Below are 20,172 nucleotides of genomic sequence, written 5' to 3'. Positions count from 1 at the left end.
TGCGGATGCCTACGTCTCCCAGAATGCTGTGCGGTTCAACTAATATTCTGTATGTTGAATATTGAATATTCTATTAGATGTGAAATCTATTGAAATTGATCACCATTGTGGTATATGTTATTGATTTATTGTCCAGCCCTATCATAAATAAAATGGATTATTGCCCATTAAAAAATATTAATAATCAGAATTATTAATTTATCGTGGGTTTAATTGGTTGCTTATTGCGACATTTTAAAATCTCCTTTGTGTAAATATTTAAACGGATTTAAAATCAGATTCTCTGAATGCTTCTGCAGCTTTAAGGCGGAAAGCTCCTCTCTCTCCTCTAATTGGCTGATGTCTGCCTCCTCCAGCCAATCATAGCCGTTCTGGTCAGTAAGCCCCGCCCCATGGAGTCTTGCTGTCCGGTGTGAGAATCCCTGCTGCAGATTCAGCTGCGACTGTCAGCCTGTCTGAGCGGCAGCTGGAGGGACCGTGTCGCGGTGTGTGTGGAGGTGTGTGTCGCGGTGTGTGTGGAGGTGTGTGTCACGGTGTGTGTGGAGGTTAAAGGTGAAGCTGCAGACCTGAGCAGGTGACCAGAGGACGTTTTATTCCTGTGAAGATGCTCGGCGTCCCTCAGGGAGTGCGGGTTCAGGTCAGTGTTGTGTTTGGGTCAGACGGTTCTGTTTTCTCTGTTTGTTTTTCATAAAGTTTCCTAAAACGGGCCGTTTGAGGATTAATCTCTGCTGAGACGAGATTATTCAGAAAAAACCTCCTTTAAACATAAAGCAGCTTCTTTGTTTCTGAAACGTTTTTATTCCTGTGCAAACATCCTGATTCACTCAAAGTGTTTTCAGTTTCACTAAAAGGAATTAAAAACATGATGCCATTCAGTTACATGTTGTATGTGGATAAATAAAATGTGAGCCAGGTAAATTTCTAACATATGAAATAAATGATCCAGGTTCGTCCATCCATGCAAATGATCAGCAGTTGGTTGGATGAACGTCAACATGCAAACCAAATACAGCTGCACAATATTAAATATATAATCAGATATTTGAATAACTTATTGAAAAAATGTTCTTTTACTACACTGTATTTTTTACTTTTACTTGAGTACTTCTATTATGAAGTATTTTTACTCTGATTCAAGTAAAACTTCTGGATTTTCTTCCCACTGAATGAAAAACAAACATGTTTGAACCAAAAATCCAGCAGACAGACACACATCTGCAGTTTCTGATAAAGTTTTATAAATTAGAAAGAAACTGATTTTATTATATGAATAATATGAATAATTTTCATTTTGGTCCTCAGAATGTTTTTCTTAATTTTATGTTTTTCTTCATAAGTATTTTTAAATATTAAATGATATATAATTTGGTCAGGTATTCTGTATTTAGTAGATTTTTTACCAAATACCTTTTTTTGCTTTTGGTTTAGTTTTGGTTTAATGAACTGAGAGAGTTAAAAAGACTTTAACTTTGATATTCTGGAGATAAAACTGATTTTACGGATCGCAGGAACAGAACTGAGGACTCGGTCTGCAGGTTTCTCATCTCTGGGTTTTTATGGAAGTGATTAAACTTTAATTCTTCGGTTCTGATAGAAATGAATCAGCTGGAGTTCTGGTGAAATGTCAGCGGCAGTAATGATGTTTCATCAGCCACAGCTGCAGCTGAATCTGCTCAGGTTTTCCTTCCATCCTTCCTGTCTCTGTTTCCTCTTGGTTTCATCTCAGTGTTAGCTTTGGCATATTAGCGGTGTGTGTGTTTGGTTAGCCTGGTGAGTGACGGTGTGTGTGAGGGGGGTAATAGTCCACTATGTACCCAATTACAGAGAGTGCTCAGTGGCCTGGACGTAACCGCACCGATCGCCGTCAGTCGCTGCTGGCTGGAGAGTCGAAGAGTTTCTGCTTTAATCTGGATTGTTGCTCAGATGAAGATTATCTTGGAGCAGAAGGTTTAGGTGGGACGGATGTTTGGAGCCAAAGGGAATATTTGCTCTGCAGAGTTCAGGAATTCAACCTGCAGACGCATTTAGAGACATTTGAGTAAAGAGAGGGACCAGATATTTCCATACACTGTAAAAACTGAAAACTTATTCCTTTCTCTGACCCTGACTTAGAGGCAGAGCACGGTAGTTACATCATGTCCTATCATATTGTTTACCATTTATTGTGATGAATTCTAAAGAATTTTGATTTATCGTTGTCATGATAAATTCCATTGAATGTTTGAAATCCCACCAAAACCGTCGAGTTTTACTATATATATATATATATTATCAACTGTTTTGTCAGTGAAAGAATCGATAAAAATCAATAAACTGCTGCTGCGCAAGTTACTCAACAGGTTGTTGCTAGGTAACCAAAGAATGAGAGTTGCTAGGTAACTAGAGAGTGAGAGCGTTAGTAGATTCCACCAATCTAGCTTAGCTTAGCTAGCTATGAGAGGTCAAGCGGCTAACATCTTTCCTCAGCCTACATTTCCCAGAATGCCGTGCGGCTGTGGACCAGAGTTTAGTTGAATATTAAATATTCTATCAGACTATCTATTGATGACGTGTCTATCGCAAGATATTCTTATTAATTTATTGTTCTAGCCGTAAACTGGATACAAATAAATTTTCATCGTTTGGGGAAAAATGTTCATCTGCTCCGAAACCAACCAAATGAACCTTTAGAGGCAGGTTTTCAGTTTATTAGGTTTTCAGTTTGTTTGTCAGGTTTTCAGTTCGTTAGGTTTTCAGTTTTTGTCAGGTTTTCAGTTTGTTTATTTGCCAGGTTTTCAGTTTGTTTGTCAGGTTTTCAGTTTGTTTATTTGCCAGGTTTTCAGTTTGTTTGTCAGGTTTTCAGTTTGTTAGGTTTTCAGTTTTTGTCAGGTTTTCAGTTTGTTTATTTGTCAGGTTTTCAGTTTGTTAGGTTTTCAGTTTATTAGGTTTTCAGTTTGTTTGTCAGGTTTTCAGTTCGTTAGGTTTTCAGTTTATTTGCCAGGTTTTCAGTTTGTTTGTCAGGTTTTCAGTTTGTTTATTTGCCAGGTTTTCAGTTTGTTTGTCAGGTTTTCAGTTTGTTAGGTTTTCAGTTTTTGTCAGGTTTTCAGTTTGTTTATTTGTCAGGTTTTCAGTTTGTTAGGTTTTCAGTTTTTGTCAGGTTTTCAGTTTGTTTATTTGCCAGGTTTTCAGTTTGTTTATTTGTCAGGTTTTCAGTTTGTTAGGTTTTCAGTTTTTGTCAGGTTTTCAGTTTGTTTGTCAGGTTTTCAGTTTGTTTATTTGCCAGGTTTTCAGTTTGTTTGTCAGGTTTTCAGTTTGTTTATTTGCCAGGTTTTCAGTTTATTAGGTTTTCAGTTTGTCAGGTTTTCAGTTTGTTTATTTGCCAGGTTTTCAGTTTGTTTGCCAGGTTTTTAGTTTGTTAGGTTTTCAGTTTTTGTCAGGTTTTCAGTTTGTTTATTTGTCAGGTTTTCAGTTTGTTAGGTTTTCAGTTTTTGTCAGGTTTTCAGTTTGTTTATTTGCCAGGTTTTCAGTTTGTTTATTTGTCAGGTTTTCAGTTTGTTAGGTTTTCAGTTTTTGTCAGGTTTTCAGTTTGTTTGTCAGGTTTTCAGTTTGTTTATTTGCCAGGTTTTCAGTTTGTTTGTCAGGTTTTCAGTTTGTTTATTTGCCAGGTTTTCAGTTTATTAGGTTTTCAGTTTGTCAGGTTTTCAGTTTGTTTATTTGTCAGGTTTTCAGTTTGTTTGATTTCTCGACAGATGTTTCTAAATGTTCGGTCGGGTTCAGATATAATCCTGACTCAGGAAGGTGTCTTCTGTTGCTTGGTGCTGTGATTTGATTTCACACATCCTGTCTGAACAGGTGAAGCTGCAGCAATGTGATGCTGCCATGAATGATGGAGGAAAGATTACCAGTGGTTCCAGTTGAACCAGTTAGCGCCGCCAGGTCTGGACTTGAAGTCCAAGTCGTTAATGAGCGCAGCGTGTTGTGGTGAAAGTTCACCTGGTTCTGGTTCTGGTTGGATACTTTCTACAGCCTGTGTTACACTGCAGCTGTTCCCAACACACAAAGGTCATGTGACAGTGAGGTCACATGATGTCACATTCAAATCTGTGAAATAAAATCTGGAAATTTCTCCTAAAAATTTGTAAAAAATAGATTTGAATAAGAATAATCAGAATAATTAATAGTTTTCCAGTTTGATGTTTTTATATTATTATTTTACGTTATTCCACTTTGTATTTTGAATGAATCTGGTCATTTAATGTCTTTTATATAATCTGAAATGCTTTGTTGTCTTTGTTTTCACTTCTCTTTTCATCTTAATGGGTCTGTCAGCCGTATGAAATCTGATTCTAATGAAACTGCAGTAAAACACATTATATATTTATCCAAGAATAAGATCCCAGGACGGTCATGCATACTTTATATGAGTATTAGTTGGACTGAGTACAGTTTTATTCAGCAGACAAACTGCAGGACGGCAAGACACAAATTCAAGACTGGAGAGAAAAATATAAACCTGGATAGACGTGAAAAATAAATGTGATAGGATCTTATTTTCTGAAAAGTGATTGAATGTTTATTTAGATTTTGGTGAAATTATCGTAAAAATGAAGCAATTTCTGTGGTGAAAAATCTAAAGTTGCTCAGACTTTAAGGAACTGGGATCGCTGCAAAATTTGAAAACCTGGATGAGCTTCTGCCTGGATGATGCAACAAAGCAAAATTTAATGACAAAATAATGAAAATTAAAAAGATAAAGCAGGAGCTTAAAACATTCAGTTAAAAAAAGAAAGAAAAATAAAATTTACAGTAACATTTTCTAAAATAAAGTCTTGGTCGTATCTTTTAAGTTGGCAAAAATATATCCATTCTGGAGATCATGAAAATAAAAAAATATTCAATATTTATTTTTAAATGTATTTGAACAATGGAAAGTAGATTTTTCTTAAAAATATCAAATCTGACTGTTTTCATGTTTACATTTACAGATTTTTTTTTATTACCAAAATCTGAATTTGTTGATTTCATTTCAAACTATCAACAAAAAAACCAAATAATTTCATGATTTTTTATATAGTTTTGATTTGTATTTCTGTACGCTGACACTGGGAGCTGAGCCACTCCCAGTCTGCCCAGTTCAGCAGCTCTGGTTTAAATGTGTTTTCTGGGAAATCTCAGAGCTCCTCTGTTTGCGTTTAGTCACAATGTAAAAACAAAGATCTTCTATTTCAGGCCTGAACATGCGTTTCACTCGTCTGACCCGTTTCTTGTTGCCTGGAGCTGAAAACCTGGAGTTTCTCCTGGACCTCATGTTGCAACTGAATAAGGATAAAGTAGAAACATAATTGTTAGTTTAGATGATTTTTTTATGTTTTGAGGTTGATTTGATTAAAAATGTGGAGGTAAATGAGGCGTTCAGGGGCGGCTCAGGCCTTCTTGACTTGCGTTTGAACTTTGGTGTTGTAACTTTCTGCTCCGCCGGTTCAACCAGACTCACGTTTTCCTCTGGGTTAACAATGACTGACTGTTTCCAGCAGAGAATCGAGCCGCTCAGGATGTTTGCTTTGCATACTACAAACACCCAACTCTCTCTGAACACGTCCAGTACCAGGTTGTGGCTTCTCGCCGGCCACAAAGCACCGGATCCATTTGCATGACAGTTATCAGTTTGCTGAGGTGATGTTAGAGCATTCTGCCTCTGACATGCAGAAATGCAGGAATCAGCTTTTGGTGGAGGCAGAGTGATGCTGTGGGCTTGCTCCTTCCTCAGGGGGCTCATAAGAACATTTCTAATCGTTAGCTTAGCATTCATTGCTTATGTCCTTTGGAAAAGTCAATTGTTAGGCAATACCTTGATATTGTTCTGATAATGATGAGATTGTAGGTCAGATATCTGGATGTATTTAAACTTTCTTCTGTCTATTGTAAACTTATTTTCTCCACCAGAAGTGGCGCTAAAATATAACCATAAAAGAAGAACCGCTAAAGCTCAATTACTTTATATTTCCTTCTAAAAGTGCAGATAAATGCCTATTTTAACACTTTAAGCACCAAATATATTCTAATACGCATTAATACGCACGGTGGAAACCGTCTTGGCGGACAAGCTAGCATCTTGGGGTTCAGCCAATCAGCGTCTGGATTGGTTGCTTTGCAAACACCAGCGTGCTAACTGTTAGCATTTTAGCTTTCCATGCTGTATTTACAAAAAAGCTGATATATTTACAAAAATAATCACAAATAGGACAATTTAACTCAATTTGTAGTTGAAATTGAGTTAACAGAAAAATTAACATACCGGCAATTTTCTGGGTTAACAGAAAAATTAACATAATTTTCTGAGTTAACAGAAAAATTCCTAAATATTGAATTATGAAGCAGAATCGGTCGTAACGCGTTAGCAGAAAGGATTTTATTCCAACAGTCAACTCTGCTGCACAACCTGCTAACTCTGTAGCAAATGTGGCACAATTTAAAGGAAAGTAAACAGATATATATAATATTTATTGTATAATATTTATTACCACTGTTACAAAATATAATCCACCAAACACACCTTCTTTTCTTAGTGTGTACAGAATCATCAGCTCCATCTCCTCTAGATTAGCAGCCAGATTTAGCCGCTAATTAGATCCAAGAAAAATGTTTGGAACCAGACCAGTTGAGAGCTGCTGCGTTGGACCCGATTCGTTTTTAAACAGAACTCTGTGATTCCAGGATCGCAGGACATTTTTCACGCTGACGGCGTCCATTAGGCGACGCGTCTGATCAGCTGCAGCGTCTTTCCAGGCATGATTAACTCATAAAATGGGACCAGAAAGTCCAGGAGGGGCTTCGCCGCGGCGTTTCAACACTTTATCAGCCTTTTCTGCTGAGGTTCATGAAATCAGATCTAAACGTAATAAAATAAAATTCCATAAAACTGGTTAATCTGTTAATTTGTGATTTAACAACGAAGCCGATTTGTTTTCCCAAAAATAAACTTTTTTGTTTTCATTCAGTCAATTTAATCACATTTTATTTAAATTACAGTTAATAAAATCTGTAAGCTTCTGACCAGGCCTGTTGCAATAAACAATAAATCAATTAATTGCATAATAAACTAAAACAAGCTCAATAATTTTTATTTTCATGATTTGTCATTTTTCTCTTTCTTCCACAAACTGGATGATAAAAGTCTTCATTTTGCTTTACGTTGTTTACAGAGACTTCATAATTCATTTTATTTGTTTTGTTCATTTATTCTGAATATTTAAATTCTCTTCCAGTTAAATATTCATTAGAATTTAAAGTTTATTTGAGAATATGTTCTTGCTTTATTATCATTATGTTACTTAAAGCAACAATATTTTGATAACTTTTGGCACATTTTATGCTCCAGCGTCATTTATTGTGACAGACTCTGAAACTTCTGACTAAATATATTTTATGGTAACTGACTTTGTTTTGTTGATGTTTTTATTGTTCCTAAATCAACCTTTACTTCCTCCTGACCTTTATTCTGTTTTGGTGGAACTTTATCTGACCTAACTGATGGAAGTAATTTTGTTTAGTTTCAAATATCTTAGTAAATGTAAAATAAAATGAAACTAACTTACAAGTAACTTGCAGCAGGATATAGGAACTTGTTTTGAGTCAATAATTCCTAAATATTGATGTAAAAGTTTATTTATAAAGAGAAATCAGTGGAAAGAGACATTTCGTCATATCATAATTTGGAATCTCTTGGCAGATTATTTCACTTTTAAATATTATTCTTTCATCAATGCTAAGAAATGACATTCCTTTGTGTTGTGAGTTGGTTTTATTTTAAGTGGAATATTTCAACATGACTGAGGAAACTCTGCTGATATACGCTGCGCTGCCTTCTCGCTCTGGTTTCTGCGGTTCTGTGTTTGTCAGAAGTGAAAGCAGACGGACCGCAGCAAAACCACCATTTCACTTTCTGTGGAACTATAAATATCCCCGACAGGAACCAGTGAAACCTTTTGAATATCATTTAGATCGTAAACAGATAGAGTTTGAGGATTTTGGCTCCTGGTTGGTAACGCAGCGGTTTGTTTTCGCTCTGCTGCTCCAGAAACTGTGGAGGTTTTCATCGAGTTTCTCCACCAGAACAAAAAACAAGCCGAGTACATTTTAAAACTTCTGTCTGTTTTTAAACCAACTCACTGCAGTTAGTAAAGGGAAAAAACATGGTGGCCTTTTTTCATGTGAGCACTAACCAGACGTTACTACTGGCGAAAACGATGAAGAGGACGACAGGAAGTGGCAGGAGGATGAAGGCGCGGCATGTTTTTAATGACTTATCAGGTGAACAAACTTTAAAAACGTCGTAATTAGTTGTTGTTTTTTTTTTTTTACAGTGGATCAGTGAGGCTGTTTAAACTGAACCAAAAGATTTTGGTTTCTGATTTAAGAGGAAGGTCATTTTCCTTTTCAATGCACAAGAACAAAGTCTTACCAAGTATTTTAGTTTCTTGTACAGATTTATTAATACGCTTGAAATAAGACAAAACTAACTTATAAATAACTTTTCTGCAAAGAATCTTTTTTTAAGTCAGTAATTCCTGAATATTGATGAAAAAAAAACTTTATTTCATTGGCAGATTTTCAATTAAAAATGTTTTGTTATAATGAAATAATCTACCAATCAGTATTTTCTCATCAATATTAAGGAGTTATTAACAGAAAGTTGCTGAAAAGTTATTTAGAGTTTTTATTTAATCGGTCCTTGGATATTTGCACTAGAAACCAGAAACAAACTTTGTAAGATTTTGTGTTTTTGCAGTGAACCAGGTTGGTTTCTTACATGAAAAATGTTTGAATAACAGCAGAGAAATTACATGATTTTAGTCTAAATTCAAATCCAAATGTTTTCACTAATATTTGAGCATTAAAGGTGACAGACAGCTGAAAGCAAAAGGCAGCTGATAAATCCCAGTAGATGATTTTACTGGGTTTACTGGTGAAGATGTTCTGGTTTTCAGCCGTTTCTCTCTGCTGCCGTCTTTCCCTGAACGATGCGACGATAATCCAGACATCCTGGATTAGCAGCGAGACACGGATTCATGTCTGAACATGTTCCTGTAAAAACACGTGGGAGTTTTAAGGAAGAAGAAGAAACCGGGTCATCGGCGCCGGAGCTCAGTCATGAACGAAAAGATCCAGTCGAGGGATTTTCACCAAAACTGACCCAGAAACACAAACAGAGAAATGGAGAGAAAACAAAAACAGCAGCTGAGCACATATTAAATATTAGCAGATAAATTAAACATGTCAGACAATGTTTAAAACCACATTTTTATCTTTTTAATCAGATTTTTCATGTTGAAAATCTTAAAATGATTCTCTGCTTCACATCTGGAGGTTTTGTTGTTGTTAAAGTTTAATTTTAGTCCAGTTTTGATTTTTGTTTTGTTTTTTCATATTTTGAATGTTTGTTGATTTTATCTGGGCAGCAGCTTTAATTATTATTATTATTATTATTGTTTTTAAAGTGCTTTATGAATAAAATAGTTTAAACAAACTAGATGTTTTGGTTTTTAATGACAGATTGATTGAACAGTTTGGTTGGTTTGTAGATTAATGGTTTTTAGATGCCAAATCTAAATATGATGTTTTTATTTCTTCAGTTTGATTTGGATGCAGTGAGATTTTACTCTGAGCTCCTTTAGTGGGAGTTTTAGTTTCACCTGCTTCCAGTTGTTAAAAATCTCCTGTTAAACTCATTTTGCTGTCTAGTTATTAATCTGTTAATCCAGAAATAATCCCCAGATCAGCTTTACTCTGCATTGATGTTCAGTCCAGCAGAAAAGCTTTTCACTTGTTGATGGCAGAAGGATTCATTTTAGCAGGTTTTATTACACATGACTAAGTATTCAGTTGTATTTTAGTCAGTAACATGTTTATTTTCTTATTTAGAAAGGAATTTAATTATTTGTTTATTTAATGTATTTGTAATATTGTATAAAAAAAGGCTTAAATTAAAAGCAAGTAAAATGTACCAATTTTTAAATCTGATTAATCATCAGAATAATCGACAGATTAATCAATAACTTAAATAGTTTTTATTTACAGCCTTATTTGAAACTATTAGTCGGTTCAAAGTATTTTAGATGGAATATTATCCACAGTTGTTGTTCTTCCACAGGTCCACTATAATGAGTTTTATGTTTTGGTCTCTGGTTGACTGAAACAAAGCCCTCACCGCTGTTACCTGTCTCTCCAGGTGAGCCCTGGGCTCCAGACTGAGTGTTAGCCATGCTGCGGCAGTCCGAGCCGACCTCCAGTACTCTGCACCTGGTAGCCAACGACATGACCTCCATCATGGAGCAGCTGGACACTAAAGATCTCGACGTTGGCGATGGCGAGTTCCCCGCCACGGAAGCCGGTAGCTGCCTTCGCGCCGCGTTTATTTCCTCCCTTGGTTTCCTGTCGGTTTGTCACCGCTGGTTGTTTTCCTTGCAGGGGACCGGTTGCCCTTCACCGCGATTTATAGGTTGGTGGGTTTCAAGGAGTCCGACGCCATGGTCTTCCTGTCTTCTCCCATCACCGCCAAAATCTTGGAAGTGGAGCGATACACGTCGAATCGGGATCGCTTCAACAACTCCGTCCAGAGGAGCGTCAACAAGGTGCCCGTTTCACTTTTCACTTGTTCTGCAGCAAGCCACACGGTTTGGCTTTTTACTATAAATAACTGCTGAGGACACGGGTGTCCTAACTTTTTACAACATGGACCAGAAACTGAAAATCCTCGGGAGCCATTTTGTTTTTCTGACTGGAAACACAAAATAATTTAGTTGTGCAGCTTTTTAGTCTTCATAAAGTTTTTAAACTTTTTGGATTTTTTTTTTTTCAGTTTAATTGGTCTATAAAATATTTTAGTTTATTTCCAGAAACAAAAAAGGAATATTCAAAAAACATCCATTTACCAAATCTAAGAGAATAAATGTGAATGTAAATAAGTCTTCTTTGCTGGGTGACATTAAAATGAAAACACGGCTAATAAAATAAAAATTCTTGGTGCAAATCACTTCCTATTAAAGAATTAAATTTGTCCCTGAACGTCTCGTCCTAAAAAAGATCAAAAGTTCCCAGATTTGCAGCTGTATTGTTGAACTGCAGTCAGGAGCCGCACAAAATTGTTCCAAGGGCCCAAATGGCCCCCGTGCCACAGTTTGGTTCAGGGGAAACTGGCAGCAGCAAGAATGAATGAAGAGCCAATAAAACCCTGAAAAAATCTGATCCAAAGTTAAAATAACCAAACGTAGAAAAACGTTCTGGCTGTTAAAACGTTACATTAACTCTGGACGTCATTTTCCCTCACGGAGCGAACTGACGGTGAAATGTGAACTAAAGTTTGGTTAAAGTTTCCGAAGCGGCGTGAGAAACTCGGAGCGAACTGACCCGGTTGGTGTTGTTGCAGTCGACGCCGGCCATGTATAAGATCGAGCTGAAACACGGCGAGTTCACCTGGGAGGTGAAGAAGAAGGAGAAACACTTCGTGGAGCTTCACAGGGACCTGAGGGCCTACAAGGCGCTGAGGCGGCTCCACCTGCCGGCACGAGGGTAAGGCAACCAGCAACCTGCTGCAACAGGCAACCGGCAACCTGCTGGAACAGGCAACCGGCAACCTGCTGGAACAGGCAACCAGCAACCTGCTGGAACAGGCAACCAGCAACCTGCTGGAACAGGCAACCGGCAACCTGCTGGCTGACGTGACGCCTCTGTTTCTGCAGTAACTCGATCAGGAGAAGAACGACGATGAAGTTGGAGAAGGCGCAGATCCCCGTCCTCCCCAGAGAAGAAGTGAAGAACCAAAGCGGAAGCATTTCCAGCCGCAAGGTTCTCCTCGCCACTCTGGTTTCATCCGGTCGCTCGTGTTTTGAGCTTTTGTTGATCCGTGTTTTTGTTCCAGAAACAACTTGAGGATTACCTGAACAACCTGCTGCAGATGCCGATGTACAGGAGCTGCCACGCCACGGTGGGACAACACCTTAATAAACTCAGTGTTTGTTAAAGGTTTTGCAGCTTCAGGATAAATTTGTTGTGAAAATATTTTCTTACACTCATATTTAACTCTGATCTGCAGAAACTTTGAGTTAAAATAACATTTATTCTGCTTGCTTAGATCTCATTAAACTTTCAGTATGTTCTTCAGTTTCAGCCTAAAATATGTTTGTGCTGCTTTAACTTGAAATAAAAACATTTCTTTAAGGTTTAATTAATTTATTTCTTGTTATTTTGTCAGATGGAGTTCATAGACGTCAGCCAGCTTTCCTTCATTCATGATTTAGGTCCCAAAGGATTGTAAGTTTGCTGTTTTAAAAAGACGTTTACAGTTATTAGGTCGTAATTTAATATTTCTAACTAAAATATCTTATTTAAAACAATCCCAACATTACTTTGAGACTTTGTTTTATTGATTTCAAAAAACTAAACAATAGAAGTGAAAAGTTTGTAAAATGACTCATTTATGTTTCTTTGTTATTATTGTCTTTAGAAAAACTGTTTCAATTTATTTATTTTTTCATTGGAGAATAAATTTTCCTCCATGTTTCCTGTTGTGAAAACTCAGATTTATGATTTTATGAAGAAATGTCTGGGCTTTTAGTTTAGTTTGCTGCTTATTTCCCACTTTTCATAAAAACTAATGAATAATGGTGAATTTACTTGGACTGAGCCAGCTGGTAAAGAATTGCACTATAAAAAGTGAAGATTAAATTAATTAAAATAAAATCTAAACGTATTGAATTATTTTTAAGAAGTTTTGTTTTCTGATTCTCCAGGGAAGGAATGGTGCAGAAACGTTCTGGCGGCCATCGATTCCCCGGCCTGAACTGCTGCGGGCGCAGTAAGATCTGCTACCACTGGTCCAAACGGTCAGAACCACACAGAACCAAACTGTCAACAGAACTGACTGAAATATCTGCAGATTATTTAACAAGCCTCAGCATGAGTCCATCTCCTTTCATCTCCTTTCAGCTTGTTGTTTGTTTTGTTCACACAAAGACGGGAAACTGATTTTATTAAGTAACCAGAGCTGCAGATGACAAACAGTAATAAACAGTTCCTGGTATAATAATACCACCAAACAGAAAGTCTGACATGCTAGGATCCTGCAAGGTGTTGGAAAATAACTTTCCACTCGACAAAAATACATTTAAAATACATTTTGAAGAGTTAAAAACTCTTTATGGACTGCATACCTGGAGATTATTAAAAGCTGTTACATAAAGGTCGACTTTGCATGTCAGAGCTTTTTCTTTCTGTTCTGTTTAGGACAATAATCCCTCATAAAGTTGTAAACAAGCTCAAAAACTGTTAGCTAGCTGCTAAACTAACACCAGAAACAAACCTCCTTACAAACAGACCATAAAGAGTCAGAGTGGAACCTCAGTGGAGATCCTCAGGGCTGTGATCTTAGTCCCAACTCATTCACACACAAATGCTCACACATTTTCTGCTGCAACACAATAGTGAAGTTTGGAAAAATACACATTTCCCTGTGATAAAATGGAGCATAATGAGTTTTATTTGTTTCGGTCTGATAAATATTGTCATGAATCAGAGAACTGGAGTTTATTCCTAACGTTGCGTGTTGCTTGATGTTTCTGTGTGTGCAGCTGGCTGGTGGTGAAAGACTCTTTCCTCATGTACATGAAGCCAGACTCCGGTGCCATCTCCTTCGTGATGCTGTTTGACAAAGAGTTCAGCGTCAAGTTGGACTCCAAAGAGACAGAAACCAAACATGGCCTCCGCATCAACAGCCTGTCCAGGTTCCTGAACTTTTTCTTTTGAAACCGTCTGCTGAGCAAAACAAATGCCATTTCATCAGACGTTGACTCCACACATTGCTGTAACAAACAAGAAGCAGAATTTGCAAACTAGCATGGACCAAACATCGCAGGTAAATGGAGGGAATCCTCTGAGTTTGGTGCCTCTGGTAAGGCACAGGAAGTTAACGTCAAAACCTATTCAACAAATTTCTCTCCACCTTCTATTATGTAAAATTTACTTTTTAAAGCTTTATTATGTTTTAATGTTATTCCCTCATCATAAACATACCAGGAGTTTTGCTTTCATCTCCATGGCAACCATTCATCTGTTTAAAACGTGTGGGTGGACCTAGCCCCGCCTTCAGGGCGCGTCTCCTCCTCCACTCTGCTCCTTCAGACTAGCCAGCAGCCATTAGCAAACATCTTGTGGAGCTGCTAAAAACGTTGCTGAAGGGCTAATAGAGGAGCCATGTTGTGATGACTTCCTGAAGGCGGAGCTTCAGAGAGAGGCAGAGTTTCTTAAAGAGACGGATTTTAAAGTGTTGAATTAGGAAGTAAATTTTTTTAAGTGTTATTTGATATAAGGAGCATTTTTACACCAACTTAAGGTAATTTAATTCTGTAATTTTTTTCTGTTTCCATCAACCTTTCCTAATGCGATATTACAAAATGCATAAAATAAAAAATTGCTGACAGAAACACGGCTACTAAACAAAAATAGATAAATCTGTTTTTCTCTTTTTTGTCTAATTTGAAACGCAACAAAAAAACAAATCAACTCTGTGATTTAAAACAAAGGAACCGTACATATGCCGTTACTCCCACCAGTCCCCCTGTCGGTTCTGAGTTGGCCCGTTCTGTGCGGTTCTGAACAGAACTGGTTCTGTGCGGTTCTGTTCAGGTCGTTGGTGCTGAAGTGCTCCAGCTACAGACACGCCCGCTGGTGGGGCCAGGCCATCGAAGTCTTCTCCCGGAAGTACGGCGCCGCCTTCCTCACGGACCACCGCTTCGGATCCTTCGCCAGACAGGAGGAGAACATCCCTGCCAAATGGTAACCGTGACAACCAGCTTTCACTGTAAAAATAACTGCATGATTCAGATTTATTTTTTATTATCACTTAAAGGATCATAATAAATTCTAACTGCATGGATTCGGACTTTGGTTCGTTACCGTTTATGTGGATCTCAGAAATGAAGTAAATCCAGGCTGGATTTATTTTTTATCTGCTGGATGAACTGGAGGCGAGTCGGCCTGCTGTAAACTGATGCAGTTTGTCGGGGAGGAGAAGTCTAGACGAGATCTGGTCCAGATGGCAGAGTCTGTTTTCACCTCTTCAGGTTCTACATTTTTAAGGAAATCGTCCCAGTTTTAGATCTAAAGCTGAGTCCATGTCCGTAGAAAAGTACAAATCAAACTTTAGAAATGTTTCTGAGGGGTTATTTTCTGTTTTTAACATGCAGAGATGAAAGTTAATGTTGGGTTTAAAGGATGCATCTTGTCAGTGGAGATTCTTTCTGTTGTAACCCGACACAAAGAGAGGGAAAGTGACACTCAGCGGCTCCTCACCTGTCCACCTGAGGGCAACTCTATACCGGCTGTCAGACACACCAGGCTGCGTGTGTGTGTGTGTGTGTGTGTGTTTGTGTGTGTGTGTGTGTGTGTGTGTGATGGTTGGTTAGTTAAAGCTTAATGTTCCTGCACATGACCAACAAGTTGAAAACAGAGTTTTATACCAGATATTTACATAAACTTTATAAAAATAATGGCTCCAGAACTTTAACACATTCAGCTTTGATTCATTAATTATGTTGATTTTAATGTGTTGTACATGTTGATTTAATTAATCACTTTTTTAAATTATTTTTTTTAAACAAAGGTTCTGAGCAGAACCTTTTAATTCAGTTGTTTCTGGTACACCCGTAAGTCTGACGCACAAGCAGCAACAACGGATTACAAAGCAACTTTAAGCTAAAACAATAAATAAATTTTTTGTTGAGCTCATATGTCAATTTATTCAGTAATTTAGCTGCAAAAATTGGTTTTTGAAATGAAAATGTTGCTCAGTTTAAAATGCTAATTTAACATTTTTTGTGTTTTTGTTTTTTCCAGAAAATTTCTGAGATTAATCTCAAAATTTCCGAGTTTTTCTAGTAATTTTTCTCTTTTCAAACATTTCCTCGTTTTTAAATTTTTTTTCCAGATGATTTCTGATGATTCTCAAAATGTTTGACTTTTCAAACTCAGAAATTTCCTTGATTTTTTTTATTTTCCTACAACATTTCTGAGATTAGTCTCACATGTTTATTTTTTTCTATCATCTTTTCAACTTTTCAAATCTTTTAGAGATTCTTTGGTGGAAAATGATTCCTCCTATTTATTACTTTCTGTCTACAATGTCTCTAAAACACTGTCATATTTTTGCACTAGAAATTAGACTAAAATTCCTGGTAAGGTTTTGATTTTTTTCAGTGTAGCTTCATCAGGTTAGTGGGTTCTTCCTTCCTGAGTTTCCTCTCAGCCTATCAGGCCTGATTTAACTGAGCTTAATGATTCTGTCTCCTCTGGTGTTCCTTACTTATTCTGAACGAACCAATCAGAAGCTGACAAAGCAGTGACATCATCATCTGAACATTTGCTTCGTCTCCTGCAGGTATGTGAACGGAAAAACCTACATGGAGGACGTGGCGAACGCTCTGGAGGAGGCCAAGGAGGAGATCTTCATCACGGACTGGTGGTGAGTCTTCCTCACTGACTGGAGGAGAGTCTTCCTCACTGAGTGGAGGAGAGTCTTCCTCACTGAGTGGAGGAGAGTCTTCCTCACTGAGTGGAGGAGAGTCTTCCTCACTGAGTGGAGGAGAGTCTTCCTCACTGAGTGGAGGAGAGTCTTCCTCACTGACTGGAGGAGAGTCTTCCTCACTGACTGGAGGAGAGTCTTCCTCACTGACTGGAGGAGAGTCTTCCTCACTGACTGGAGGAGAGTCTTCCTCACTGAGTGGAGGAGAGTCTTCCTCACTGAGTGGAGGAGAGTCTTCCTCACTGAGTGGAGGAGAGTCTTCATCACGGACTGGTGGTGAGTCTTCCTCACTGACTGGAGGAGAGTCTTCCTCACTGAGTGGAGGAGAGTCTTCCTCACTGAGTGGAGGAGAGTCTTCCTCACTGAGTGGAGGAGAGTCTTCCTCACTGACTGGAGGAGAGTCTTCCTCACTGACTGGAGGAGAGTCTTCCTCACTGAGTGGAGGAGAGTCTTCCTCACTGAGTGGAGGAGAGTCTTCCTCACTGAGTGGAGGAGAGTCTTCCTCACTGAGTGGAGGAGAGTCTTCCTCACTGAGTGGAGGAGAGTCTTCCTCACTGAGTGGAGGAGAGTCTTCCTCACTGAGTGGAGGAGAGTCTTCCTCACTGACTGGTGGAGAGTCTTCCTCACTGACTGGTGGAGAGTCTTCCTCACTGACTGGTGGAGAGTCTTCCTCACTGACTGGTGGAGAGTCTTCCTCACTGACTGGTGGAGAGTCTTCCTCACTGACTGGTGGAGAGTCTTCCTCACTGACTGGAGGAGAGTCTTCCTCACTGACTGGTGGAGAGTCTTCCTCACTGACTGGAGGAGAGTCTTCCTCACTGACTGGTGGAGAGTCTTCCTCCTGCTGAGCGTTGAGCTGCGTTGTTGTCAGAGTTGAGCGAGTTCAGGCGGTTTTCAGACGGATCGGGTTCTGCCCGGCCGGGTCCGAGGTTCAGAGGTTCAGATCATCGTTAGCGGAGAGAGAAACGCCGCAGCTGCTGCTGAACGTAGCGGCCATGTTTTACAGTTAGGAGATAAAAGGAAAATTAAAAATAAGAGACGGGAACCAATGAATGACGAGGGAAAATAAGATTAGAAATAGTTTATTTTATTTTTATTTATTATTTTACCTCACCTTGTTTTAATTTCTTACTTTGTTGTATCTAATTTTCTACTTTGGTTAAATATTTTAACTTTATTTTGTAGTTTTCTTTATTTATAATAATAACTTTTATTATTATTATTATAGTAACTATTATTATTAGAATGGATGTGTGGAACCAGGATCACACAGGAAGGTGAGCAGAAGAACTTAATCCAGTTTCCTGCTTCGTGCTGCAGGTTGAGTCCAGAGATCTTCCTGAAGAGGCCGGTCGTCGAGGGAAACCGGTGGCGTCTCGACTGCATCCTGAAGCGCAAAGCGGTGAGCGACACACACTTTCGATCCAAACCGATCATCTGGACTCAGAAGCGAGAAGCGAACGGACCGCCGTTCAGAGCAGCGGCGCGGTTTTAACGGTGAAACTGAACCGTTGCAGCAACAAGGCGTTCGGATCTTCGTGATGCTCTACAAGGAGGTGGAACTGGCTCTGGGAATCAACTCCGGCTACAGCAAGCGGACGCTGCTGCACCTCCACCCCAACATCAAGGTCCGACCCGCTTCCTGCTGATGTCGCCGCCGCGCCGCCGCTTCCTGTCTGACGCTCCGTCTCTCCCCAGGTGATGCGGCACCCCGACCACGTCTCCTCCGCCGTCTACCTGTGGGCGCATCACGAGAAGATCGTGGTGGTCGACCAGTCGGTGGCGTTCGTGGGCGGCATCGACCTGGCGTACGGCCGCTGGGACGACCGGGAGCATCGGCTCACCGACATCGGCAGCGTGACGCTCTCACACCTGGAGCAGGTCAGGAGAAATCATCGATCGATTATAGATAAATGATCTAAAATATGACCAACTGATCACAAACTGAGTGGGGCAGAAACCAGTTACATTTACTGGAGTAACTTTTAAAAAACATTTATTTTGGGTATTTAAATTTCTTCCACTTCCAGAGTTAAATATTCATTAGAAATGAAAGTTTATTGATCTTTAAGGACGTCATTATTACCTTCGTATTGCCTGAATATTGTCCTGTTACGTCTCTGCATACGTTGCATTTTTTAGCTTTTGTTTCATTGTTTATCTTAAATCAGACCAAATGTTTCTTGTTTTAAACTGTTGACTCCTCCTGCGGTTCTCGGTCTTCAGGCCGCCGCCTCCAGCTCAGCGGCGCCCAGCTCAGCGGCGCCCTCCGGTGGCGGCGGCCTGAACAAAGTCTTCTCGGTGATGGACTCTAGAGATCAGCCCAAGCTGAAGAGTCAGGGGAGGATGAGGAGGACGAAGATGAGCATCAAGAAGCGCCTGCAGAAACACGGGCTGGCGCGCGCCGACAGCGACAGCGACGTGGAGGAGGAGAGTGAGTCCAAAACACTCTGATCCACTCTGATCCACTCTGATCCATTCAGATCCACTCTGATCCATTCAGATCCACTCGGATCCATTCAGATCCACTCTGATCCATTCAGATCCATTCAGATCCACTCTGATCCATTCAGATCCACTCTGATCCATTCAGATCCACTCTGATCCACTCTATTTTATTTAATATTTTTTGTTAAATTTTGTTTTGGTCTCAGAACAGTCAGATGTTCAGAGACACATTAAAAAATATTAAAATAATAAAGTGTAAAATACTATAAAACATTCTTGGTACCAGTAATAAATTACAGCCTGTAACTGAATTTAAATTGTTTTTTAGTTCAATTTTATTGTTTTTATCTCCAAAGTGCTGGCAAGGTTTGTGAGAAAAGTTTAAAAACCCTGAAAATAATCAAATTAACTTCTAGTTATTTTTGTTTAAATTAAATATTTGATCCATTTTATTAATATTTTCCTTTGAAGTTAACAAACTCATAACTTTTTAATAAAAAAGGTTTTCATCATTTTCTAGACTTAATAAGTTTTCAGAAATGTTTCTTTGGATTTTTTTCCCCAAATCAGGTAAATAAAATTATAAAACGATTTGTACCGACCATTTCAGAGGAATGGTTGTCCAAAGTGTGGTCTGAGGGCCATTTGTGGCCCTCTGGGTGAGTTTATCTGGCCCTTTGGTCCAGGAGAGAATTCACAATTAATTTGAGATTTTTATAGATGAGATATTTGTATTTTTGTTTATTTAGCGACAAGACAAAGTTGTTGTTTTGAAAATGTTTCTGTTTCATTGATAAAACTTTACGTTGCTCAACGTTTGTTGGGGAAAAAAACCCAATAAGGTTTTGGAAAATGAAACGGTAACTGTGCGAGACGCTGTTTATATTCTGCAGATTCATTTTCTACTAAATTTAGACTAATTTGTTTTATTGGAATATTGACTATTTGTTATATTATTGAAGCAATAAAGACACAAATGTCTTAAAAAAAATTTTTTTTCCGTTAATTAAATTAAAAACTGAAACATTTTTGGCCCGACGGATAAAATGTTTGGACTCCACTGATGTAGAAATATAAAGTGGGTGAGGATTGGTTAGCAGGATGTTGCTGCGTTGCGTTGCAGCGGCTGGTTGCTGCGTTGCGTTGCTGGTTGCTGACGTTTCCGCTGCGGC

General features: G+C 38.7%; 2 protein-coding genes across 38 annotated transcripts in view; both read left to right on the top strand.

The window, feature by feature from the left end:
- LOC114136418 (NACHT, LRR and PYD domains-containing protein 3-like) overlaps positions 1-20,172 on the top strand; it is a 476,176-nt gene that overhangs the window by 115,364 nt on the left and 340,640 nt on the right. The window lies entirely within an intron of this gene.
- The window catches only part of LOC114136423 (phospholipase D1-like), a 39,131-nt gene that overhangs the window by 9,856 nt on the left and 9,103 nt on the right, over positions 1-20,172 (top strand). The window contains exons 1-15 of one of the 3 annotated variants that reach the window (XM_028004396.1): positions 437-637; positions 10,208-10,369; positions 10,447-10,610; positions 11,405-11,547; positions 11,718-11,823; positions 11,897-11,962; positions 12,230-12,288; positions 12,768-12,860; positions 13,605-13,757; positions 14,659-14,808; positions 16,409-16,492; positions 17,873-17,954; positions 18,070-18,180; positions 18,251-18,433; positions 18,779-18,986. In XM_028004396.1, coding sequence (XP_027860197.1) covers positions 10,240-10,369; positions 10,447-10,610; positions 11,405-11,547; positions 11,718-11,823; positions 11,897-11,962; positions 12,230-12,288; positions 12,768-12,860; positions 13,605-13,757; positions 14,659-14,808; positions 16,409-16,492; positions 17,873-17,954; positions 18,070-18,180; positions 18,251-18,433; positions 18,779-18,986 — 1,732 coding nt within the window. In that variant the 5' untranslated portion in view covers positions 437-637; positions 10,208-10,239. Of the gene's footprint in view, positions 1-436; positions 638-10,207; positions 10,370-10,446; positions 10,611-11,404; positions 11,548-11,717; positions 11,824-11,896; positions 11,963-12,229; positions 12,289-12,767; positions 12,861-13,604; positions 13,758-14,658; positions 14,809-16,408; positions 16,493-17,872; positions 17,955-18,069; positions 18,181-18,250; positions 18,434-18,778; positions 18,987-20,172 lie in introns of those variants that run through there. The other 2 variants (XM_028004395.1, XM_028004397.1) reach the window with 2 other exon arrangements.

Source organism: Xiphophorus couchianus, chromosome 21 (genome assembly GCF_001444195.1).
Source record: "Xiphophorus couchianus chromosome 21, X_couchianus-1.0, whole genome shotgun sequence".
In the NCBI taxonomy this organism is placed as follows: Eukaryota; Metazoa; Chordata; class Actinopteri; order Cyprinodontiformes; family Poeciliidae; genus Xiphophorus; species Xiphophorus couchianus.
This window is presented reverse-complemented; position numbering and strand designations above follow the sequence as displayed.